This window comes from Astatotilapia calliptera, chromosome 11 (genome assembly GCF_964374335.1).
Source record: "Astatotilapia calliptera chromosome 11, fAstCal68.1, whole genome shotgun sequence".
NCBI lineage: Eukaryota > Metazoa > Chordata > Actinopteri > Cichliformes > Cichlidae > Astatotilapia > Astatotilapia calliptera.
Window position 1 is genome coordinate 30,126,917 of NC_137432.1, and position 24,391 is coordinate 30,151,307.

General features: G+C 39.4%; 1 protein-coding gene across 2 annotated transcripts; it reads right to left on the reverse strand.

Annotated features, from left to right (window-relative positions):
- Positions 1 to 5,215: 5,215 nt before the first annotated feature.
- Positions 5,216 to 23,634, reverse strand: lsr (lipolysis stimulated lipoprotein receptor). 2 transcript variants are annotated; one of them, XM_026184173.2, is made up of 11 exons: positions 23,415 to 23,630; positions 21,927 to 22,256; positions 16,076 to 16,195; positions 15,727 to 15,783; positions 14,610 to 14,756; positions 13,446 to 13,634; positions 13,178 to 13,231; positions 11,873 to 11,989; positions 8,214 to 8,514; positions 6,063 to 6,513; positions 5,216 to 5,862 (listed from the first exon to the last, which is right to left on the reverse strand). In XM_026184173.2, the coding sequence occupies exons 1-11, from the start codon at positions 23,452 to 23,454 to the stop codon at positions 5,827 to 5,829; spliced, it is 1,842 nt and encodes a 613-aa protein (XP_026039958.2). In that variant the 5' UTR covers positions 23,455 to 23,630; the 3' UTR covers positions 5,216 to 5,826. The 2 variants fall into 2 exon arrangements, with proteins under 2 accessions (XP_026039958.2, XP_026039959.2); XM_026184174.2 differs by lacking the exon at positions 15,727 to 15,783 and having other exon boundaries at positions 23,415 to 23,634.
- Positions 23,635 to 24,391: the final 757 nt, after the last annotated feature.

Genomic DNA, 24,391 nt, shown 5'->3' on the forward strand with positions numbered 1-24,391 from the left:
ACACCCACACAGCAAAATTGGTATGGCCTGGATCAGGCCCACACAATGTGCTTACACATGGCCCACATACCGCAAAGAATGACGGCCCTTTGGTGGCCCAGACCTGGTTTGCCAGAGGTGGCCCACACATGGGCCAGCACAAGGCCAGTTTCAGACACACTGGTGGTCCTGTCCTGGCCCATGTGTGGATTACCTCTGGCAAACCAGGTCTGGGCCACCAAAGGGCCGTCATTCTTTGCGGTATGTGGGCCATCTGTAGGTGGTGTGCAGCCACGGGCCAGTTGTAGACATACTGCTGGCCCTGTGCTGGCCCAGAACGGTTTCATCCTAATGTGTACCTTAATCAAGCCATGTAATAACAACATGTGCCAGAACATGCAAAACAGTGCAAAAGTAACATGCCGAAACTCTGTTCAGACAGTGATTGGACTGATTTTTATATAGCGCTTTTCTACTCTCCCAGATTACTCAAACTGCTCTATACAACATGCCACTTTTGCTTAACTGAGTGCTTCCTAACTACATTCATACACATTCACACTCTTGACATCCAGACTGGAGGAGCCAGGGATCGAACCACTAACCTTCCGATCAGTTTGTAACCTGCTCTACCACCTGAGATATGACATGCCATCGCATAAATAGTGGCGTCATTGCCAGACCTGGCACACATCTGGTTGACATACACTCTGCCAAAACACCAGTCAGTCAGAAGTGCCAGCTTGATGCCAGATCTGGGCCAGACCTGTTTTTTGTAGGCCTGGGCCACATAAAACAAGCCACAATCAAGCCAGATATGGCATGCCATCTATGCCAGGCCTGTCCCATATCTGGATGACATACGTCTTATCATGCCAGAAGTCAGCCAGCAGTGCCGACTTGATACCAGATCCTGGCCAGACCTGCTTGCTATGTGGGCACTAACACAGACACAGACACAGTTACTTTACCAACTGACCCCTGACCCCTGAGCTCCTAAGTGTCCCGCAAGCCTCATTCAGGGATCCACTCCTCTACTTCAATGTCACTCCATGAAAGCTCACTGTCCTCACTTTCTGAGGACAGGAAGTGCACATTCCCTTGGTTTCCTTCCATAAAAGGTATTAAATCCATGTCCTGTAATTATGAGTAGATTGTAAAGTAAAAAAACATTGACTATGATCATATAAATGCACACAAACACATCTCTACACACATATGCAAATGCATTATATTGCCTGAAAAAACTTGGGCTAACTGCACAGTGTTGCCTTGAGGCAACGAATGAAAATAAACAGTTTTACTGTATAAATAAATTTTAAAAAGTAGAACAAACAATCAAATATGCTTCTTAACATATTCATGCACATACAAGTATTTTTTAATATACATTTATTTCACTATAAACATGTAAAATAGTGCCTCCTAATGGAGATGTCTCTCATGTAGTGCAGCTTGCAGAAAGGGGTCCTCCCCCCAAAGAATGAAAGTCACACCATCTTCAACTCATCATTTTATTGGATAGAGATGTGTCTGGTAGCATTATTTTAAAAAACAAAAAAAACAAAGTGGTTTTTTTTTGAAGGGCCAGTGTAAGGCATGAAAATGTCTACGCTATGCTGTAGAGGGTTAAGATATGGTAATATGGCAAAATCTCCAACATTACGGTCATCAGAGCATAAAACAGGATAGGTCAAACTATCAGACAGGTCGCGAACAGGCCAACCACTGAGTCAAGTTGACTAAGCCACTGTAATAGGAGTGTCCTTGACATCCAAAGCGTCAGTGATAATCCCTCACAGCACAAGAAAGCATAGTCGAAACAGTAAGTGAACAAAAAGTTGCTCTACAAACTGTGTTGTCCTATCAACAGTGGGACCCCTGCTTCCCTTCCAGTTATGATACTGCAAAAGACTGTGGCAAGTAAAGTAAAATGTAGTTATTACCACAGGAAGAAGAAAAAACAAAAACATACAAAGCAACTTAAATGACTTAAATGATTGTAACTGTACTGCAACTGTCTTCACAAATATTCACAAACCAGCCAGCTGAGCCTTATTTTATTTAGAGGAGTTGTGTCAGATGTGCAGCACGGATGATTGCTACTGTCTTTGCCTTTGATCATCTATCAGGACTCATAAAGACCAGATATTTACTGAATGATGTGTCCGAAGTGTCCAGTGTAACAAATATTACTAAATTGGTAGTGAAGTGGTATAAATGGAGTTTTCTCCACCGGAGCATTTTGTACATATAACAAACAATGCACATTAGCATCATTTGTTACTGCCATGTCAAGTGTGCCTGATGTGGGTGTAATATGAATATTCTGCTTATTGGATTTAGACAAAAATGCCAGCCAACTGCCTCTGGAAGACCTCTGGAGATACAGAACACAGGCAGAGCATGAAAAACATTTAAAACAGGCTACAAAACACTCACTTTTTCATAGATATGAGAAAGAATATCAAGATAATTTAAAACATGTAAAGTTACACGTTAAAATGCACTAAGACCTAAAAAGAAAGCGGAAAAGTCAAAGTAAGTTGTGCATTTTCTGCATAGGAATTACATTTTGACCAATAAATTAGCCCACATGTTGTTTCTTGTGGGTTGTAATACACGTTTTGTTTTCCTGGTTAGCAAATGTATGTTTTGTTCTTTTCTTACCTCCATTGTACCTATCTTTGTCACAGTACTTAAATAAACAAGTTATAACACATTTATATTCAAATCAAATCATTTTGATTTGATTTGATAACACATTTATATTGCGTGCTTTTACTAATATGCAGCGGCTCTATCTGATGAACTTGAACTGCTTCTCTTGAGATTACTGTGCATGTAACTGGTTTTCTCAGAGCTGGATCTCAGTATTGAAAAGAAACCATGAGTAGCATCACAACTGTAATATGGTTTGCAGTTTAAGTAGTTCTGTTTTGTGTATCCCAATTAAAGCAATGGTGGCAGATGTTTGAATATGGTTTATGTAGATAATTAAAAGTCTGAAAAGTGAGGATGTTTATTATATTGAATGAAAAACTTTACAATTTTACATATATATATATATATATATATATATATACATATATATACATATATACATATATATATACACATATATATATACACATATATATATATATACACATATATATATACACATATATATACACACATATATATATATATATATACATATATATACACATATATATATACACATATATATACACATATATATACACATATATATACACATATATATACATACATATACATATACATATATATACATACATATACATATACATACATATACATATACATACATATACATATACATACATATACATATACATACATATACATATACATATATATATATATATATATATATATATATATATATATATATATATATATATATATATCTATCTGTAAATTACTTCGTATTGCTCAATTAGCTGCTTGAGGCAAGCAGTCTCAATTGCGTCAGAAGAATTTACTGATCTTACCTTAAAACTGTAATTCATGATTTTCTCTGGATTTAAGATTCCCTCGCCGAGTTAAAAACAACAACAAAAAAACAAATCTGCTGTGGGGGGGCCCACAGCAGATTATCCATCTTATTCTATCCCTACCACCTGCTTTCTTAACTATCTCTCAAAAACACTGCACCTGAGCTGTCCTTCTGATATACTCATTTCTCACCCTGCCTATTGAGGTCACGTCCACTGAAAATCTTTGCATCCTTAACTCTGACACTGCCCTCAACTCCCTCAATCTTACCTGCGCTCACTTCTTCACCTCTATTCACTGTGCGTTGGCTTTACTAACTAGCATCTTCACCATTCCCCCTGCCTCCCTCTCAGTCACATGTTAGGTATTCTCACCGTTTTAAAATACTTTTAAATGACCAAATCTGTAGAAAATGCAGCAGCTGAGTCACTGATAATGCAGTCACAGAGAGCTAATAATTGGGGGGGAAAGACAAGCAAAAAGCAAAGCACCACAAACCCTACACATAGAGGCTTTGGATCTTGTCTAACTTTAGCACCAAGTTGGAAGGCCTGGCAAAACTTGCATCAAAACACCACTTCTCATTCAGAGTGACGGATTGTTTACTTGTCAGAATTAGATTTTCTCATTAAGTGATAAGAGACCAAATATGGCAACAAAGATTTCAACATGACTTCTTGCCGCAAGCACGTAACCACTCTGACATCTGACACTGTGTGATCAAAGGAGGATCATTTGCACAAACCTTGGCCACTGTAAACACCCTTAAGGAACCTCAGTGTTGCTGAACAGCTAGGAGGATGTAGTGTGAGGAGGATACATCACCCATGAAGTAGGGACAAACACAAAGTGGCGGAAATCCAGAAACCTGTAGAACAGGGATATTATTTTATAGAATCTATTCAGGTGATCTGACATAAAAGTTGGTTTGGTCTTCTTACCTTTTACTCGTAGTGAAATCTTTTTTTAGGTGAAGGAGGCAAAGACTGCGGACTGGCTTTAAACCCCCCCCCCCAGCTTGCGTCACTTTAAGAGCGGACCACTGAAACTTGACACTTGTCTTATGTTAAACCTATAGTATGCCCCTACAAGTCAGACATTCTTACTTATATTTAGCACCGTCAGAGGAGCCACTGGCAACTGAAATAATGCCATATCTGAAAGATGACGCAACACCTCTGAAATAAATCCTATCTTTATTAAGTCTACATTTCAATTATGTTGAGACAGCCAAGGAGGCAATGACTAAAGTCCGGGTTTTTATTCAACACTGTGATTTGTGATGTTTGAATAGGTCCCTCACACACACACACACACACACACTGGTATGATCTTAAATCATGTTTTTATACCTTTTTTCTTTAAAAAAGAAAATGGTTTCGTTTACACTGTACCTTTGCTTCTGTTTGTAGCAATATATCGTAACAAAAACAATGACAAAGAAGATAGTTTTTAACATTTCTTCTTTTAAGAGGGAGAAACCAAAATACTTATCCAGTACTAAATTCACAATGGTACAAATAAATAATAATCTCGATTTGATCATCTCTTACTGAACAACAAGCAAGGTTGATCAAAGTCTTAACATTTCTAAATCTAATAGGAATTAATAATTGCTGGACAGAGAAAATGCTGCATTAAAACAGCATCACTGCTTCAGCATACTAACAAGATGGTGGCATCTAGTGGTGAAACACTTTTAGCTCAAACAATGTGGCCTGGCAAGAAGATCTTTATTTTAAAATTAGATTTCAACACATCAAAATGAATATTTGCAGTAAGATGTTTTTCCGGATGCCTATGTACAACATACTGAAGGTTAAAATTGCAATTTAGCGTTAGAAAGTCTCTGGAGTATTTTGTTCCACGAGGAATCTAAAACGAGTGAACACAATAATACGACAAGTAACAAAAAAGCTAGACAAATTCCTTTAAATGCACACAGATTCATATAAAAAAGTCACTTTACTTTTCACAAATGCAAAAACAACAGACATCCATAAACTGCATTAATACCTGCATCAGCTAAATGAAACTATATAAAACTTCTGAATATGTGTAATTGTTGAGATGAGATATTTTTAACTATCTAAAAATAAAATTATGTACACTGTAAGGCACTTGTGGCAGCCAAAATATTGTGTACATGAAAAGGCAAACCTCGTCCATGTTAGAAAAGCATACAATCACATTTAGGAGTAATTATGACATTTTTAAATCAACATAACAAATTAGCAGTGCAATAAATATTTACAGTCGCTCTCTTGTTTTTTTAAAGATCAATGCTGCATCCTTGTTGTACTTTGTTCTCTCTAAGTTTTTATTTCACACAACCAGGCTCTCCCGACTCACAGCTCCATTCTGCAAAACAAGAAAACTCATTAACTCACCCAATAAACTAAAACAGACTCTCTTGATAAAAAACAAGCAATGTGTCATTGGCCCTGAAGATGTATTAATAGAGTAATTTCAGTAATGACTTTTGCCTTTTCATAAGAAGTAAAAACATAGATTATCATCAAACCAATACACTTACAGCAATCTCAACTTCTGTGACTCACCTTGCGGAGGTTGCTTTTCTTTTCATCTTCACTGTAAGGCGGTGGTGGTGGAGGCGGGTAGTCATTGTGCCGGCCAGGGTTTCCAGAGGGTGGGTTCACAGGTAGTGGAGGTGGCCCACGTGCCCCCCTCCCCCGATCTGAGCGGTCGCTCTCGCTGTCCAATCGCTCCTGGCTCCGCGCCCTCTGCTGCTCACCCATCCTCTTCCTCTCCATGGCTTCTCGTAGAAAACTGTCATCGTAATCCTCACGCCCGCCCCTTGCACCACCACCATACCGGCGATCCCTCTCCAGATCCATTATATCGTCACGACTGTGGCTGCGCCGTCCTGGGAGATCCCCGTAGGCTCCACCCTCTCCTCTCCGGCGATCGGGGGAGTAGTCACGACGTCTGCGGTCATCATAGTCACGATCATAGCCATTCCGGGCGCTGCTGCTCCACCCATCATCAGAGCTAAAGAAACACAAAACAGCACATTGAATTTGCTGAACTGTTTTCAGCTACTGTCGTGTTCCGAGTCTCACTTTAAAGTTCAGGTGATGTTTACAACCAAACATTGCATCTGTAATTGGTAACAGGTTAACTACTCATGATACTGTGACTCCACATGGGATGGAGGTTATGGTTCCCAAATGTCCGTATGTCTTATCAACATTACATATAAATATCTTCTTTGCTCAAAAAAAAAAAAAAAACTAAAGGAAAACTTTAGATCTGTATACAGAACTGGGTATACATACTAGACTGGATCATGTGCTAGGAGTGAAACGATACCTACCACATCGCTTGATGGAAATGACGATTATCAACCTACAGAGGGTTGAATTCAAACACACCCCAAAAAAGTTTTGTTTGTCCATTTTGTTGAAATTTCATTGCAGCAACACAAAATGGTACTCAGTAGTTTGTATGGTCCCCATGTGCTTGTATGTATGCCTGAGAATTTCAGGGCATGCTTCTAATGAGACTGGTGGTGTCCTGGGGGATATCGTCCCAGATCTGGACCAGGGCCTCCCCTGACCATCATTGAGCCACCACCATCATGCCAAATCATGTTACAGACAGCATAATGTCCTCCATGCCTTCTCCAGACCCCTCCACATCTCTCATATATGAAAAGAAATTAGGTTTATTTAAATATCAGCTTCCATATGAAATATATACATTACATCTCAAAGAACAAAGGAGCATGAAGGTACAAGGGTGCAGACCACAGAGCTGTCGGAATGCTACTACACAATCCCAGCAGAAGAGGTTACACGAAGAAGATGTGGGAATTATGGAATCTTCTATACCTGACATCTAGACTAACTGTGAAACAACTAGTAGTTCAGTGCAACATCTGGAAGAGGCAACTGATATCACAACTAGAGATCAATGAGGTACAACACAAATGCTATGGACGGGGGTGGGGGGGAAGGACATCAAGTTTGAGATTGGGTACCAAGGCCCAACAACAATTAGTGCGCTGAAGGTGTTGAGTGTTGAGAACACGACAAAGAAATAAATTTTGAACTCATGACTAACAGTGATGTCTGAAATCTCTGTGAAACTTTACTAAATGACTTGCTGCACATATCTTCAAACATCAAGCCGATGACAAAAGGTAAATGGTGTGATATGCTAATATGGATCCTTTCTTTAGTGAGCTTGTGTGGAAAGTACATGCATCAACCGAAGATGTAAACCACAAAAAAAAAAAAACTAGGGCAAATTTGTCAGCTGCACTTTGTCATCGGGCTAAATTAGTTTACAATTCCCTTCACTCTGATGAAACACATTTGGAAATTACCTTGAGCCAAGGCTTAACTAGGCAGCCATAGTTGATTGTTTGAACAAAAATGACACAAGACCTGCTAGAATTTCTGTGCCAAGATATCTAATTTATTCTTATATATTTAAGTTTGATAAAGTGATAACATTGTGATACTGAAAGGTTGCGGTTGAACTGACACTATGTGTGGGTGACTGAACATTTCAGTTAAACAATTTGCACATGTCTCTCCATGTATGTACATGGTTCATCTTTATACTAAGACAATTACTGTGAAACTTCAATGATGCTGCACATGGTACAGATTATGCTGAAAAAAAACTCTGCTAAATGATGTGATGATGGCAACAAGGAGGTTACTCGAGAAACTAACACTCACCCTCTTCCTCCTCTGGAGTCTGGGCGGCGTTGTGGTGGGTAGTCGTCTCTGGGGTATCGCCGTCCAATATCGTCAAGATTGTCCATCGAGCGGGAACGTACGCGGTTCTCCATGTAACCTCCTCTTTGCTGCGGGTAATCATCACGGCGGCGGCCTTGCTGGGAAACGCTGCTGATGGTGCTCATAGCTTCATCATGGTCATACACTGTGGGGAGATGCGGGGGCTGGGAACGACCTCCACGGCTTCGAGGCTCAGATCCACTACTGTCGTGCAAGGAACTGACTTCAGTCATGTTGTCCACTGAGACAGGAAAATTGAAAAAGAAATGCAGGTCAGAGGAAATAAAATTGAGTTTAGTAGAAGGATCAGAAAAGTAACAACATGAAAGCTCTGCAGCTATCAATGGGCCACAATCAGTAACAATTGTTGTAATTTATGTACCGTAATTGTCGGGCTATAAGCCGCTACTTTTTGCACAAGCTTTGAACCCTGCGGCTTTTAGTCAGGTGCGGCTTTTCTATGGATTGTCCATGATTTTTGTGATATCGTAAGAGGATTTGTTTTGTTTGTTCCGCTGTTGTACGGCACTACGTTGTAATGTCCATCCGCCAGGCAACGTAGTGCCGTACGAAGTAGTGCGAAAAACAAACTTCAAAGTAGTGCTACGCGTTCAGTGGGAGGCGTGGATGATGACCGGCGATAAACTTGCGAAAAGCAAGTTATGCCCAACTCCACCAGTGGATTCTGACAGCGTGGAAAAGTGTGAAAACATCCACGATCACCAACGGATTTCGAAGGGCTGGACTGCTGCATGATGGAGAGGAGGACACCGCCACGGCCCTTCTGAGGGTGTTCGACTCCGACACTGACAACGAGGATTTCTTTGGTTTTGAAAGTGACAACGAAGGAGAGAAGCGGAGAGTGGATGACGAAGCCATCCTGAGCCTGTTCGTTTCCGACACTGGAGAAGAGGACTTTGGTTGTTTTAGTGCGCAGGAAGAAGAGAAAGATGGTGGTGAATGACTGACTTTTCTTCTTGTTAAAGCCTTGTAGCTGCACCTGAGCCTAAAAGGTAGGCCGAATCAATTTTTCTGGTGTGCTGTAGGTTATTGTTATGTACTACATTTGTTACTCTTTTATGAAGCACAGTACATGTTTCGTACTTGTAATTACCGGTACTTGTACATATACCTAAAAAGTTATGCAAATATGTACTAGAGATGGACCGATCCGATATTACGTATCGGTATCGGTCCGATACTGACCTAAATTACTGGATCGGATATCGGAGAAAAATAAAAAATGTAATCCGATCCATTAAATATCACGAAAGCACCTCACAAAACTTGCAACACGCCGTAACTCACCTCAGAACGTTAGCAGTCGGAGCAGTATGCATCACGTGATAGAGCAGCTGTGGCATGCCGGACATGTCGGTGGTCTGGATAGCATGTGGAGCTTCGCTAGCAACCCAGCATTTCATCTCCGACAAAGTTATCCCCGAGAGAAGTAAAGCAAGTGTGTAAGTCCATCTCTGAATGTTTGTAAAGCATTCCCACGTTAAGCTTAACAAGCGACTGCCTCTCGCTCTCCTGCTGCTACTTCAATCGTGAAACTGCTTAAATGATCAGCTGATCGGCTTTTCTGTCGCGAGTCCGTCTGTCTTGTTTGTTTTTGTCCCACTTTGCACCAGAAAGAGGAAACCAGCGGCTGAACAACAGCAGAACGTTTAAGCTTGATAAGCTGTTGTTAGAATTTATTTAATATTTCTTTCTACACCAGGATCTTTTTCTACGTAGCTGACGCTGGTAACTGTGCAGGGGCGGATCTAGCAAAATTTAGCCAGGGGGGCCGATAGGGCATGAACAGGGAAAAGGGGGCACAAAGACATACTTTTCTTTCTTATTCTCATTTAAAATGTCGAGCTTTTAATAAATAATTATCTGACACCCAAAGTTTTAATTTGATGTAAAATGAATAGAAGTCAATTACTGTATATAGTGACTATTAAGTCTAATATATACCCTAGTAAGCTATAGTACTTTTTACTTTGGGAAGGTACCATCTGTGCAGTCTGCAATTTTGTTGAAGAAAGATGTTGAATCTATTTAATATTTCTTGAAAAATAATTGATTTCTGTGCATTTTTTTTCACACTGCATCAAATTAAGGTTGATTACGTCGATTAAGCATCATGAGGTGGAGCGTGAGGGGTGGTTCCCTATTTTTTATTTATTTATTTTTGTTGTTGCTGGGAGTTGGAACCCTATTAGTTAGGTTGCTTAATATTTATGCTAAGTACTCTTTAAAATACCAGAATAGGGAGGATGGTGTAGGTCTAAGTTTATTAGATTGATCAGTATTGCTGAACTATGAAATATTTTTTTTGTATACAGGTATAACAGAATAGCTTTAGTGTAGTTGTTGTTTTAAACTTGAGTATGAACTTGCAGACTTGCAAAATGCAGCAAGATATTTTAAAAAACAGTTTTGTTGATTAAAAAACACTATATCGGATTCATATCGGTATCGGCAGATATCCAAATTTATGATATCGGTATCGGTATCGGACATAAAAAAGTGGTATCGTGCCATCTCTAATATGTACCCATAACTTGTTTTTCAAAATATTAATAAAAGTGATGTCTCCAAACAGCCATCTCTTTCCTGACAATTCCCTTTGTGCATATTCTTTTACATATGATAAGTCAACATTGAAACACCTGCGGCTTTTAGTCAGGTGCGGCTAATGTATGTACAAAACAGGATTTCCCCCTGATTTTAGCTTGTGCGGCTAATATTCGGGTGCGCTTTGTAGTCCGGAAAATACGGTAATTTTATTTTGTATTACTAAATGCAGTCAGTTTTCACGTACATGACTGCAGAATGTTAAAATTTGTTCCTGTGACATATTGTTTTCTGGGTAACATTTACCAGCTACAAACCACAAGTGCGGAAAGTGGTAATGACAAATGAAGCGTGAAACACATGACATCACATACTGGTTTTTCCCCATCACAACCACAATTCCAGAGTAAGACAAGCAGTCTCTCTCTGTCTGTTCTAACAAAGCAACAATCTTGATGAGTGTTGATGACAGATTTTACATACATATACACACACATTATATTAAATTTTTTATCTCTCTCTCTCTCTCTCTCTCTCTCTCTCTCAGGAAGACAGAAAATGGTCTTCTTAAATTATATGACCATTACATATTATCAGTCCACTAAAACTATTAGATAGGCAGTTATGTCAGTTTAGAGCAGAACTATTAGTATTTTAATTAATTAAAAAACAAAGAATATTTACCATTTGGCTTAATTGTGTCAGACTCATGTCAGACAGAAAATCTTGGAGTTAATTTAGCATTTACATTTATCTGACTTTCAGTTGAATCTTGTTATTGATTACTGGCTTCAACGATCATAATCTACTGTATTATTTAACCAAATTGTGAGGATGAAAACCGAAGTTAAGATTTTTATCTGCAGTTATTTTTATTTTTATGATTCATGTATTAATATATATTATTCCTGTTTAATAAAGATTACTGCACTTAAACCAAAATTCAACCAATCAATGTATATAGGACTTCCAGCCACAGAATCTAATATAGTCTGCTACACAGGAATAATAGGAAGCAATCAGTTACTCACAGCGCTGATAGTTGCCAGGCCTGGATGGATCCATATTGGCAAGCTCCCTCTCCATATAATAAATGGCACGCGTTGCGTTCCCGTCAGGGTCCACCTGGATTCGAAAACCACTGCGAGCTGAAGTGAGGAGAATAAGTTCAAATATAGTGAATGATTTCAGCTTCTTTCAATATTTGCATACTCTTATCAAAACCATCAAAAAATGCTTTCATATTTGTGACAAGTTGAAATCCCTTTATTGCACAGGTTTGTCATACATTGTTTTTTTTTTTCTTTCATATGCGCTGCTTTGTTTATGAGAAGCTGTAAATTATTGACATTTGATTAAGAGTATAATCAACAAAGATGTTTTGTTTACAAAACTTTTTTACCAAAAGTGATATTTTTTTCTGGGTGAAGAAACACCAGAGTCAGCATGATGCTATTAGAGGAACTAAGAGAACTATAAAATCTTTATAATTTTGTCAGTATTGCAACATTAGAGTAAATATAAGCTTTGACAGCACAATTCTGCTCTCAGCGCATGGAAAACAAAATTATTTGCATTAGATACAATTCACTGCTAATCTATATTTTACATATAACTTTATGTATAAAGACAGACATGCAACAGTGAGACCTGAACGAAGTAGATGAAGCATACTGGCCTAGCAACATGCTAAGCTAATATGCATCAAAAGGTGTTCTACAGATTTAAAGTGGTGTTAAGATATTTGAGCTCTTCCAAAAGTAGATGCATAAAATCCTAAAATATAATAAAATGTTTAATAAATGTATACAACAAAATCAAATTATCAATTTTACATTTAAAAGAGAACTTCAAACACAAATATTCACGTATATAAAAAAAACGTGAACAGACTAAGCAGCTGTGTCACACAAATACAGTTTTTTTTTTAAATGCACACATACATTGTGGGTGGAATCCCACTAGTTATGTGAACATAACCACATCAAAGTAAGATGAGAGTAAGAATGCAAAGAATCAGTTTTAGGTGAGGTGAGGTTTTAAATGTATCTTCTCACTTTAAATTTGGTTTATATTCATAATTTACCACACCAAGTGAGGAAATTCCTCAAATCTGAGAGATAATACTGATTAAAAAAAAAAAAAAATACCCCACCCACATAAACAAAAAAAAACATTCACACCGCAGTGTATTGTACACCTGTTTGGGTGTGGGTGGGTTAATTCCTCCCCCCAACACACACACACACACACACACACACACACACACACACACACACACACACACACACACACACACACACACACACACACACACACACACACACTCTACTCACTGTTGTCCCCTCGGTCTTGCTCACGTAGCAAAGGTACCTGGGAGCCGTGTCCCACTACATAGAGAACAAAAACAAAGCAAATTTGAACAAGCACTCCACAAAGCTAATCTCTGCACAAAGTAAAAACCTCTGCGTTGTTATTATGAAACTCATATTCAACAGTTAACTGAATTTTCCTACTCATGGCTGCAGAAGTACAACACATTATGAAAACTGCAACAGACAGTAATCATTGTGAACTTTCAGGTTTGTAATTTGTATCACCTACCTGAGCTGGCACCATCATATTCATGACCGTAACCACTCTGAGGCAGCTGGGCTCCAACCCCATTAGGTACAGGAAGTAGAGGCATACCAGGCTGCATGTATGGTGGCTGACCATACATACTCTGAGCATAGAGGGTGGAAGCATATTGATCCCCCATACCTTTCTTTACTGCTTTTCCTGCCTCATACACTGCAAGACAATGGAACAGAGTTGGTTTTAAGCATGTTGGTGAAAGATGACATCAACTGCTGGAGACTGTAAAATTATTAGTTTAAAATTTGTGATTTTTCTGTTGAGAGTTAAAACAGAACAGATAATAGTTTACTGTCTTTCCATTAAATAAATAGAGGTATTCTGTTAACCCTTTTAGGAAATACCCCAACTTCCCATTGAGTCAGTGTACTTTAAAAACCATGCCCACTGGAGGGGAAAACAGTCTGGCTTACAAACATGTAAATGAGGGCTGAAACAGTAATGCATTACCTTAAACTTGTTTTAAAAAAAAATCTAAAAGAAAATGACTTTTCCAGTTGAATATTTCAGTACCTGAAGTCCAGTTAGCTTTTAAAATATGTTAACAAGATGATGCTGTTGGCTGAGCATTACACGCACTCTACTAAAAGAGAAGTTGTCAAAATGTTTCCTCTGTTTGATTTATTAGTATAGGCTCCCACCACAAAATAAGCTCACAGTCATTTTCTTTTCTCTCTTTTGCTAACAGGCAAAATTGACTAGGAGGCACCCTCAAAACCTTTCCCCTCCAGTTTGTTCAGGGTTGTCTCGATAGGAAACCAAACTAAAGTGAACCGTTTCCTGGTTTAGGATCATATTTACATTTTAAACATAGTTATGGAAATTTAATTAATAAAGCCTCTGGGGGTCAGGCTTCCTGCAATAAATTTAAAGCTGAATGCTCATCCACTTCCCACCATCTAACTGTGTGTAAAAAAAAAAAAAGACCCACACACAAATTTGTGCAAGCTGGCGTAAAAGAACTCTCCCTATAGTGAATTGTACGCTGTACTATTAAAGTTATGATCTCAAAACGCACTGATACTCAATGGAACAGACGCATTTGAGTCTAAAATGGGATTAAACAGTAATAATAAATGTGGTTAAAGAAAGTTATGCACAATTTTATTGGCTTTTCCGTTTGATACTTACATGCTCGTGGACAGCAGCAGCGATCTGGGCAGCAGGGGCAACTGACATAACAGCAGCAGGTGTGTGGACAACACTGACACCAGCAAATCCCAATCAAGAGGACCAGCAGAAAGAAGCCAAGGACCACCAAAACAACCAGGAGCCAGTCTGCAAAAGACCAACAATTAAATGCATTTGTTTAAAGATTTAAGATTTGACATTTCTTCTTCAATTGCTGACATAGTCCAGGAGAAAAAAAACACATGAAATTCATATGAACCTGAACTACAGCTACAGTGGTCCACATTTCCTTTATTTGTGTATTACATCAACAACAGAAAACACCTATACTGTATATGTAAATGCATCTTAACAATAATAGTCATAACAGACGAGACAGTTCCACAAGATAAGACTTACATGCCATTTTTGTCATTTACATAAACAACACATGTTGGCAACCATGGTGACTTTTAAAAGGTTTAAACCGGTAAAGCCGGTTCACAAGTCTATGCATGCAGCTCATAAAAAAAACAACAGAGAAAGAAGACACTGTATATTGAAATGAATCAACTAAAATGCAAACTGTGTTAGCAGTGTGAAAAACATAGGGCTGTGTACACAGAAAAGGGAATGAGGGCTGAATGTACTTTGGTAACAGGCTCCCTGTACTCACACTGAAAGTTAGATATACAAACATGTGAATTGAGTCACACTAAAGAAAGAAAGAAACAAAGACAGATAACAGCATAATGGGATATTAAGGATGCCAGTAAACAGCAAGTAAAGCAGAGCAGTGCATAAACCTATATTTCTACCCAGAACATGATGCCTGACCCTTAAATATAGCAGCCTGGTTTCAAATTGAGTCACAGTTTCTTCCTATATGTAAAGGCACTTCTGGAGTGTGACCTTAAAAGGAATTTATCATGTGTCAGATAATTTTTTCTAGCAAAATGAGTCAAGAGTGGTTATGTTTTTAAAAAAAGCACACAAGCCAATTGTACTCTTGCAAAGAATTACTCATTACTCCAACCTCATTGTTACGCTCCTGTTCTTTAAGGTTAAACCTGATAGTTCATACGCCTCTACTGTGGGACTGAAACTTGACTGAGCTATATCAAGAGGCTTGTACTACCTTCCATAACCAGTAAGTCAATGCCAGGCAGGAGGTCAGTAGAATTTGACTTTCTCTCTGTGAAAGAAAGATAAAGCCACAATTATTTTTATGTGGTCTGCTTTTGTTACCTGCAACCTGTGACTCTAAAAACCCTTTAAGAACTCAACCTGTGATAAATACCCTCCTATCCTTTCAGCCACTTGAAAAATATGTCACGCCAATGGTTTTGTGCATTTGTTCTCAAATATTCTAATGTGTAAGCACAATATTGTGGATGGGGGGAAAGAAATTGAAAGCAAAACGAAGAAGTGTCTGCATAGAGTATACCTGTACCTGAATGCAGTGGCTATAAATGGAATTAACTTACCCAGTACAAGGAGCTCTGTGTAGTCTTCACTATTTCCTGTAACATCTTGAGAAGAGATGACAGAACAGAAGTAGACACCACTGTCTCCCCATGCAGTCTGTGCGATATTCAGGTCTGCATCTATGGGTAACAATTAATATTAGTACATTTTTTTGTCATTGTTTTTCGATAGTTGTTATTCAAAAACTGTGGGTCTACCAGATGACCCTCAAATACATGAACTATACACTACCAAATTCAAGCTGCCCCTCAAGAGGTATGTGGTTTAATTGACTCAGTCAAATCAATTAAAACATTAGAATTTTTTTTTTTACTTTTTTCAAACCACTGAATATTTTTTAAGACTCCATTGCTCATTTTGAAGGCCCCAGCAAGTCAGGTATCCAGCTATGACTAAGCACTCAACTGGTCGTTGAACAGGACACGTGCAGGGCAGCTGGGTTGGTTCTGCTCGTGGGTTCTTTCTTTTAAAAGGAAGTTTTTCACTTGTTATCAGGTAGTTGCCCAAAGAGGATTGTCTGTTTCTTAGGGTTTTCTTCTGAATAGTGTGGGGTCTTTATCTTGGAGTTAACAGTACCTTGAGTTGCCTTGTGATTTATTGCAATATAAATAAACCTGAACTGAAATGAATTTATATCCATCACCTTACTGTGATTTTTTTCTAGAATTATATCTACTCAGTGCCCATCATACTTCAGCACATTCTAACGTACAGCAAATAAACAGTACAGCTATCAGAATCAGAATCAGAATCAGAATACTTTATTGATCCCTGGGGGAAATTATTTTTTGTTACAGTGCTCCATTTTAAACCAACATTAAGACAAGACAGACAATACGCTAACTAAGAATAGTACAATATATACATATATATATACATACATAAGTCACTTATAAATAAATATTTGGAAAAGAAACATGTGTAGTTGTAGCAGCAAACAGTGTGTTAAGTGGATGCGTTGTACAGGGAGATGGCCACAGGCAGGAATGATTTCCTGTGTCGTTCAGTGGTGCTTTTCGGTAATCTCAGTCTCTCACTGAACGAGCTCCTGTGACTGACCAACATGTCATGGAGTGGGTGGGAGGTGTTATCCAACATTGTCTTTATCTTGGACAGCATCCGCCTCTCCGACACCACCTTGAGGGAGTCCAGCTCCATCCCCACAACATTGCTGGCCTTACGGATCAGTTTATTAAGTCTGTTGGCATCTGCGACCCTCAGCCTGCTCCCCCAGCATGCAACAGCATAGAGGATCGCACTGGCCACCACAGACTCATAGAAAATCCTCAGCATTTTCTGGCAGATGTTGAAGGACCTCAGTCGCCTCAAAAAATAGAGACGACTCTGGCCCTTCCTGTAAAGTGCTGTGGTGTTTTTAGCCCAGTCCAGTTTATTGTCAATGTGTACTCCAAGGTATTTATAGTCCTCCACAATGTCAACACTGACCCCCTGGATTGAAACAGGGGTCAAGTGTTTCCTGGTCTTCCTGAAGTCCACGATCAGTTCCTTGGTCTTTGCCACATTGAGCTGCAGATGATTCTGCTCACACCACGTGACAAAGGAGTCGACCACAGCCCGGTACTCTGTCTCATCATCCCTGCTGATGCATCCAACCACCGCAGAGTCATCAGAAAACTTCTGAAGATGGCAGGTCTCTGTGCAGTGGCTGAAGTCTGTGGTGTAGAGGGTGAAGAGGAAGGGGGAGAGGACAGTCCCCTGTGGTGCCCCTGTGTTGCTAATCACCTTGTCAGACACACACTGTGGAAGACGTACATATTGTGGTCTTCCTGTCAGGTAATCAACAATCCAGGACACCAGAGAAGCATCCACCTGCATCGCTGCTAACTTATCACCCAGGAGGGTCGGCCTGATGGTGTTGAAAGCACTGGAAAAGTCAAAAAACATGACCCTCACAGTGCTCGCCGGCTGGTCCAGATGGGTGTAGACACGATTGAGCAGGTAGATGATGGCGTCCTCTGTTCCGAGCTACAGACTATTGTTATTAGCAATTCATTACCCTGAGATCTATCAAAAAAAAGAGCAGCAACCTAGCAGCACTGTTCAACTTATAAGAAAATGAGTGAGCCCATCAAAAATACCCATGTTTCAAATCAGTTTGAAAACAAACAAACAAACAATTGGATTGAAATATGCCATCCCTTTTGTATTGAAAATAAGAGTGAAATAGATCTTTGACAAAGTCACCGATTCTGTTCATAATTTTTATGGACAGAATTTCTAGGCAAAGCCAAGTGGTGCAAGGCTTTCAGTTGGGTGGTCTCAGGATCTCATCTCTGCTTTTTGCGGATGATGTGGGTTTGTTGGCCTCCAGCTCGCCTTGGAATGGTTCACAGCGTCAGCATCTCCAAATCTGAGGCCATGGTCCTCAGCCAGAAAATTGGTGGAGTACCCACTCCGGGTCAGGGACGAGTTTCTGCCCCAAGTGGATGAGTTTAAGTATCTCGGGGTCTTGTTCACAAGTAACGAAAGAAGGGAGTGGGAGCTCGACAAACAGATTGGTGCGGCAGCTGCAGTGATGCGGACACTGTACCAGTCTGTTGTGGTGAAGAGAGAGCTGAGTGTAAAAGTGAAGCTCTCAATTTACCGGTCGATCTATGTCCCTACCCTCACCTATGGTCACGAGCTGTGGGTAGTGACCGGAAGAACAAAATCGCGGCAGAAATGGGCTTCCTCCAAAGGGTGACTGGCCTCTCTCTTAGAGATAGGGTGAGATGTTCAGCCATCCGGGAGAGGCTCAGGGTAGAGACGCTCCTCCTCCATTGAAAGGAGCCAGTTGAGGTGGTTCGGGCATCTGACAAGGATGCCTCCTGGGTGAGGTGTTCCAGGCATGTCCCACCGGGAGGAGACCCAGGACATGCTGGAAAGATTATATCTCTCTGCTGGCCTCGGATTGCCTGGGTGTTGCCCTGGAAAATATGGAGGAGGTGGCTGGGGAGAGGGAGGTCTGGGCTTCTCTGCTTGGGCTGCTGCCCCCACGACCCGGCCCCGGATAAGCGGAAGAAAATGGATGGATGGATGGATGGATGGATGGATGGATGGATGGATGGATGGATGGATGGATGGTCAGACAGATCTTTGAATAGTAAGACTTAAGACTACAGAACAGTAAGATTCTTTACATTAGTATTCTTTCTTTTCTCATACAAATTCAGTACATCTGAACAGAACATATAATAGAAAAAAGTGATATATAGCTCTCATGTAATGTGAAACTAGGGCTGTTCGATATAACGATATACAGTATATCGGATGACGATATAAAAACATCTATGTTTCATTTTACGCTATCATTTGTTTCATGGTGTTGCAAAATAAACGTTTATGTTTCATCGTTGTGATGGTCATTGTAGTGGCTATATTGATTTCTTAAAGTTCTCTCTTTCTCTTATATTTAATTTAAACACACTACGGATGGACAAGCGCCTGTTTTTATGCTTTGTCATTATCAACAACGATGGTAAAACCATTGCGTGTCCGCTTGTTTATTTTCCACATAAACCTTTCGCAATAAAGCTCAAGATCCTGTTGAGACTTTTCAAAATAAACTGAATCACATGAAAGAGTAGAGCTGGGCGATATGAGATTTTTTCATATCACGATATGTTTTTTTCATTTCAGGCGATAACGATATCTATCACGATATAAGCCAAATAACTATATTTGTAAGATTTAAATGTGCCGTTGCTCACAAGTAAAATGTGAAATAATCAGCAGCTTGTTTTTATTTAAATATTTATTTCCCATAATAAGTTCAACAGGGTAGATGTACTTAAGGAACATGAGACTTTTTCAGATAAATAAAGGCAAATATTGCAAACTACACAAAAGGCAGCCGCTAAAGCGTTTAAGTTTCAAAATAGAACAAACGAAACAGACTACTAAATTGTCAATTCCACTTAGAAACAAAATATTAATTCTAAAAATAAATCTTAGTTTGTTTTACAGAAGAACAGACAAAACTGACTAACTTTTGTCAATATCAAATAAACTGAGAACTAAAAGGAAATTCTCAATCTCTCCTTGTTGTATAGCTTAGCTTTTCAAACTGTTTTAAGAGTTACTTTAGTCTGACAAAAGCCGAATGACGAATTAGCGCTTCCAGTCAGAGACTGAGGCTACGTCCACATGTACACGGGTATTTTTGAAAACGGAGATTTTCCGTTTTCGTTTTAAAAAATAATCCCGTCCACACATAAAGGCAGAAATGAAGGAAAACGCTGCTATGAACATGCCAAAGCAGCAGGTGGCGCTAGATTCCTAACCGTGCAGAAATGTTGGCCAATCAGAAGTCTAGAAGCCTCGGTGGGAAAAAGTAAACAAAGCTGGGGCATAGAAGCAGAACAGAGTCGTATGTGTGGACGGACAGTAACTGTGTGTATATGTAAGCATTTAAACACTGCAGAGAGTAGAATTAACAGTATTGTAGAAATTCATTTCACCGAAACAATAACGTGGCGCACAGTGTGACGCATGCACCAGTTTATTGTATTTCCAGACTTGCTTTCGGCACAATTTACAGTGCACGCTACTCTGTTTTTTGTCAGACTTGAAATAGCCGAAATACCTTCACCCTACGGAACTTCTTTGGCTCTTCCGTTCGACAATCTCTCCGGCATTGGAACCATCGTCTGTTTTCTCTTCGGTCACGCTCGGTTGATTTTTCTAGTCGGCACACTCATTTCCTCCATTACGCGCTGGCTCCATTATCCGCTGGCTGCTTCCCAAACAAACACACGTGCGGCTTGGCACTTGTGCTGTACGTAACAAGTCACGCGACGTGACGCTGCGGCTGTGATTGGTTCGGCTCTGCGCTACTTAATTTGGATTGGCTGACCTTTTTTTTTTTTTTTTTAAAGAGGACAAGAGCGGCGAGGTCTATCGCGATAGCTTAATTTCTCTATCGAGTAAAAGTTATATCGCGATACATATCGTTATCGTTCTATCGCCCAGCTCTATGAAAGAGTATGCAGAGTATTTACGGATGAGAAGGAAAAAAGAGCCGCCAGGTGCTAAAAAATAAACCTTAGACTCAAACGTTAGAACAGGCTTTTCCCCGCAGCACGCCGTGTAATAAATACTCACAAAGAAAACAGCGGCCGTTACAACTTATGTCTAAAAATATATCGTTTCATGCATCGGTTCAAACACTCGACTCCAGGTACACGACGCCCAGCTGGAAACACTTCACGAGTCGAGCTGCCCGCGATTCACAGAATTTACAGAAAATGTAAATTTTTTTGTGCTTTGTATCGTTATGACGTTATGACTTTATGATAGATGTCTTATATTGGGATATGAGATTTTGGTCATATCGCACAGCCCTATGTGAAACTACTGCAGAGACAGGCAATTTATTTTCTCAAGTGGCTAAATGAGAACCTGGTACTGTTGTGAAGGGTCCCCACCATTAAACTGAACTCAATTCTGCTCAGTATTAATTCAATCTTTTTAAATGTTATTGGTATGGCCTTCCACAACAGACCCAATTTCTCTTGTGGCCCCTTAGGAAAATTAAATGTACATGTACATTTACATACACCCTCGCAGTGTTTATGCATTTTCCAGATTAATTACAACAGAAGAAGGAATTACTGACAGACATCTTGATTCATGCTCAAACATCCGGGTAAGGAAATCCCAAAATGTTGAGCTGTTCATCTGCATGTAGCGTTTTAAGTGGAAGAAATATTTCATCACTCATCCAAGTTTTCAAAATGCTATGTCCAGATGAACAGCATCAACATTTTGGTACTGCTTACAGACTAACATGTCGTGCCAAGGCTGTTACATATCTTAATAGGATTTCAGTGTATTAATTAACCAACTTACTGCCGGTTATGCTGATCTTGCGCTCCTGGTACTCAGGGCCAAGGGTAACTGCAGTGCCTTGCTTGGAGGCCACTATTCGCACTGTCCTCTGGTTGTCTGCACACTCAATGGTGGGGTTATAGTTGGGGTTGTTTTGAGACAGAATGTTGTCTGCACTGCTGGGATTGAGTGCAGCCTGAACCGGATCCCGACAGTAAGACTTATACTTCCACGTTACAATAGGGAGCTGAGTGGCCGTTGTCTGATACTGACAGGTAAGGGTGACAGGCTGGAAGAGAATGACGACATACCTCTTGGTAGGACATTGAACTGATACACCCATAGTGGATTCTAGAAAGAAAACAAAAATATAAGTTAACAATGAAGATTGACACAAATTATGTATTATTACTGTGATTATCATGATCATGTTTCTGACATTTAAAAAGAGGCATCCTACATCCTCTAGGCGTGGCACGAGCCAAACACCATTTCTTCACTTCTAGTATCACCGAGAGTACATGTAAGGAGTCACCTCATCTGTAATGAGTCTGGCTGCATGAGCTCCAACCACTATAGCTTTAGATTATGATGGCTACGTTCTGATAACACAGAACTACAATTAAAGGAAGTTTTGAAGTCTATGTCATGTCTTTACAGTTAGTTAAAAAAAACTTTTTTATCCAAGTATGTGATACTTGAAGATGTTGACTAGTTAGTGATAGTGACATTATAATTCAACAGGTTTACTATATACAGCCCTAAGTAAGGCCCGGATGCAGCCCTCAACAAGCCTTAAATCACCACACATGAGTTATAGTGGACGTTTTTGTTTATAAGAATGCAACATCATACAAAAACTACTCGGCTCCCTCCGCTTTCGTCTGCATTTCTACTGCACTTAATTATGAGTTATATTATTTTATCCAAAGGCTATGCGTTGGATACCAATTCGGCTTCCTCTCAATCAACTTCAGTTCCCCAATATTTAAAGTTTACAAATAAAACCAACACCAACCCACAAGGCTTCAAAAAGGTGTATTTAGCAAAACAAAACCCAACAAAAAAACAAAAAAACCCTTTTCTACCCGCATTTTTTTCAACTAAAAGTTTGTTTTTTGTAAATATGTCGAATAATAACAATATCAGTAATAATAATAATAACAAAAGAATTACTTTGAAAATAGGATTCATAAATTGTTTTATTCATATTAATCTATTTTTTATTTTATTTTTGTTTGTCTGCGAGTGCATTATATTAAAAACTACCGAGAAGAAAGAGCCATTTTAATTTTATGTCCCAACAGGTTGTTTTAAAATCCTTGTTGTCAATTTTTTAAAAAACGTTTTCCCCCAAAACACAATCGTTAAAAGACCTCAAGCCATCAGTACAAGAAAAATGCCCACAAAAAGTTATAATTTTGGAAAAGCTAGAGTATTTAGAAAGGCGGTTTGTATGTCAAAGTTTCCCCGGCCCCCACCCTGTTTGACAAATACAGGCCAACTTACCTGTCGCCATTAAAGCGGCGAAGATTATCGTCCAGAACATGTTTAATCTTGCTTCCTCGCGGTCTCGGTAGACTTAAGTATTTTTAATTCGTAAATATACAAACAAAAACGTATTCAGGTACATGTAATTTTCCTCAGACAGATAGTAACACCTCCATTTTGCGTCTTTGTGTGTTGTAGACTTGGGAGGACCCGAACGCCCCGCAGGTGTATGCCGAGACAGGTTGCGAAAAACGGGGACGTGTGTAAGTCGTTGTTTTACAGGTGGTTGCTGATTTTTTCGGTTGACGGCGCATTAACTTCACTACAGAAACCTAGTCGTGAGAAATGGCCAAGTTTTTATTTTAAAAAAAGGCGTTTTCTTTACGTCTTTGCCCATTTTGTGTTCGCTAAAGTGACATTTTAACCAGGAAGTACGCTACGTGTTTTACCCACCGTCTAGATGGTACAGTCTAGAAACTGATAAACGACAAGAAAGCGCTGTTTGTTAATTTTAAACCCAGGTTGTGGGAGAGAGAGAGCGTGACCTATTTCGTGGGGGCGGGCGCTTTTTATGTGATTTAGAACATTAAAATAAGCTTAATAGTATGAAAAGAAAAACAAACAAAAGTCTAGTTTCTACACTACCATTGTACAGAACTTTAACTTTACTGCTTGGGAATAGACCTATAAATGTCAGAAGTGACTGCTTACAAGTGACTTCATTTTGAAGGCTCAACTCTTATCTTGACTTCATTGTTCTCTGTTTTTCCACACTTCACTTTCACAGTCCAGGTTTTGCTTGTGGATCAGAGAGCTTCTATACATATAATAAGACTAAAGTCTTATCAGACCGTGGGAATCTTAAAATTTGATTTACCAGGTTTAACTGAAAGAGACCATAAATTAAAGATGTTTGTCTTTATAGCGTTCTGACAAAAAATAACATTTCATATAACTGTCCATTAAAAGATTTTTAAGCAAAAATATAGGTATGG